This window comes from Diaphorina citri, unplaced genomic scaffold (assembly GCF_000475195.1).
Source record: "Diaphorina citri unplaced genomic scaffold, Diaci psyllid genome assembly version 1.1 scaffold9874, whole genome shotgun sequence".
Taxonomy (NCBI): domain Eukaryota; kingdom Metazoa; phylum Arthropoda; class Insecta; order Hemiptera; family Psyllidae; genus Diaphorina; species Diaphorina citri.
In genome coordinates this window covers 1-2,148 of record NW_007387248.1, presented here as the reverse complement: position 1 = coordinate 2,148, position 2,148 = coordinate 1, and the positions used below count along the sequence as shown (strand labels likewise).

Here is a 2,148-nt window from a genome sequence, read left to right as displayed (position 1 = left end):
AGTAAGCTGGATGTGTCTGTACCATTCAGTATGGATTTGATCTACGAGTCTGCAAGCTATCAGGATCGTAAGCAAGCTCTGTCTGGAGATATGTACACGGGAGAGTTGAATGCAAGACGCACACAGTTTGATAGGAAGTTTGAAGAGACGTTCAGACTGAAGGAGAAGAAGTTTTCTGATGAAGATGTGGAGTTGGCGAAGTCCATATTCAGTAACTTGATAGGTGAGTTGTACTTTGAACAAATCCATGAATTAATGAAAATAGATTGAATTGATTGAAAATGAAAATTGAATTGATAAATGAAAAAAACTGGACATCACTCTGTCAGCTGGCTAATGTATAACTTGGATATTTACTGGTCACGCACGGTGTTGTCTAACTCATTGGTCCGTCGCCGCGCCGCCCCGCGCTCCGTCGGGACCTAGTGCATTCAAAATTGTACAGTCACTGACTAACCTCACCTTTTTTATTTCCAGGTGGTATCGGATATTTCTACGGCTCTGAACCAGAAGAAAGGCAACCCACACATAAATAACTGAAACACACTAAGTACCTACCTATTTAGCTAAGAAGCAGTTATCTGCCTCATAGTAATTGAATTTAGCTGATAAGGATTTGATGTGACTGTCAAAATGCGCATTCTAGACCTCTAGATCCCAAAGCCATATTAATATTAAATTCAGCATGCTATCAGAATATTACCATCAGAATCCTCAGGAATCCAAGCTCAACACAGACTTTGTCAATTTTGATTGATGTTTCTCTAAACCTATCTAATCCCTGGGTCTAGAGTATGCTGTGGAAATGAATGTTGGCTTTTGTCTCTACTTTAGAGCATGCTTGAATACTGTTTGTGCATATGAGCAGAGGCTGGACATCACTCAAAATTATTTCAACTTCAACAAAAAGCTGTAGTAGACCCATTGGTAGACAAATTTTTTCTAAAAAAAAAAAAAAAAAAAAACAAATAAATAAATCCAATAAATTATTAGTACCTACCTACTCTTTCTCCCTAGAAATTAAATACATTGGCTGAACCCAGTAACAAACTACCTACGAACCAGATAGGGTGCATAAAATGGAACAGAGAGATACAAGATTACCCCTTGTTATCACTGTATATGCAACATGTCATACACAAAGTATAAAATCAGTTTTATATCCCATTTTCTACTACTCTAGAGTTGGACATTATGAATCATTGGTTTGATTTGATGAACGTTGAAGCGTGGATACCGCGGGAACAAATACTAGGTAAGTGTGAGTGTGAGAGGGAGGTTGAACACTTATCCTTCGAGAATACTTGAAGATTGTTCGGACATAGTTCTCAGCATGATCAGAGGCTAACAAACTCTTTCAAATTGTAGAATTGATCCTAATTTTTATTATTTCTATCATTTAAGAGTTTTGATAGAGGGAACTGTAATTCCTAAGGTCTTATCGTCCCGAACACAAAGTGAGAGGAAAGACAGGATAGGAGAAAACCAGTCTACCTCCTTAAAGCTTTTTTTAAAGAGGTTTCTTAGAAGGAACTGTAAACGAACCCGCGACCTAGCGCTTACAAGGTAGACGTTCTACCTTCCAAGCTGACTAGGCTGGCGTGTATTTAAAGAAATTTCGACCGAGGCCAACCACGATCAAGGACGTTGGCTTATAATACCTAAGTATATTGGCTCCATTATGTTTACATATGATTCTATGTATTTAGAGGCTATGAAATTCTTTGAAATTGTAGAATTGGTCTTAATTTTTATTATTTCCATTATTTAAGACGTTTAATAGAGGAAGCTTTAACTCCCAAGGTCTTATCGTCCCGAAGGCAAAGTGAGAGGAAAGCCAGCCGTTCCGAGAACGAACCTTATCCGTTCAGTATAAAATCCGCCCTGGGCAGGAATCGAACCCACGATATAGCGCTTACAAGGCAGACTTTCTACCCTCCAAGCTAACTAGGCTGGTGGGCATTAAAAAATTTTTGACCGAGGCCAACCACGATCAAAGATGTTAGCTAATATTATATTGACTCCATTATGTTTACATATTATGATTATTCGACAGGAGTGGAAGCCCTGGCCAAGGTCCCTGAGGAATTTGTCACCCAGATCAACACCAATGCCAATCCACCCACCTTCTTCCTAACACTCAAGTTT

The 2,148-nt window shown here is 38.9% G+C and overlaps 1 protein-coding gene and 1 long non-coding RNA gene across 2 annotated transcripts; both read left to right on the top strand.

Annotated features, from left to right (window-relative positions):
* The first annotated feature begins 6 nt into the window (after positions 1-6).
* Positions 7-536, top strand: LOC103522638 (mannosyl-oligosaccharide glucosidase-like). Its single transcript, XM_008487733.3, has 2 exons — positions 7-223; positions 478-536. The coding sequence occupies exons 1-2, from the start codon at positions 31-33 to the stop codon at positions 534-536; spliced, it is 252 nt and encodes an 83-aa protein (XP_008485955.1). The 5' UTR covers positions 7-30.
* A 626-nt stretch (positions 537-1,162) lies between these two features.
* LOC113472893 lies at positions 1,163-2,141 on the top strand. Its single transcript, XR_003395037.1, has 2 exons — positions 1,163-1,255; positions 2,057-2,141. It is a non-coding gene; the product is annotated as an uncharacterized LOC113472893 (long non-coding RNA).
* The last annotated feature ends 7 nt before the right edge of the window (positions 2,142-2,148 follow it).

What these genes read in the sequence shown, in the direction of transcription:
- LOC103522638 (XM_008487733.3), top strand. Translation starts at nt 31, where the DNA reads ATGGATTTGATCTACGAGTCTGCAAGCTATCAGGATCGTAAGCAAGCT. An exon ending in CATATTCAGTAACTTGATAG is followed by an intron (nt 224 to 477) that starts GTGAGTTGTACT and finishes TTTTATTTCCAG; the next exon opens with GTGGTATCGGATATTTCTAC.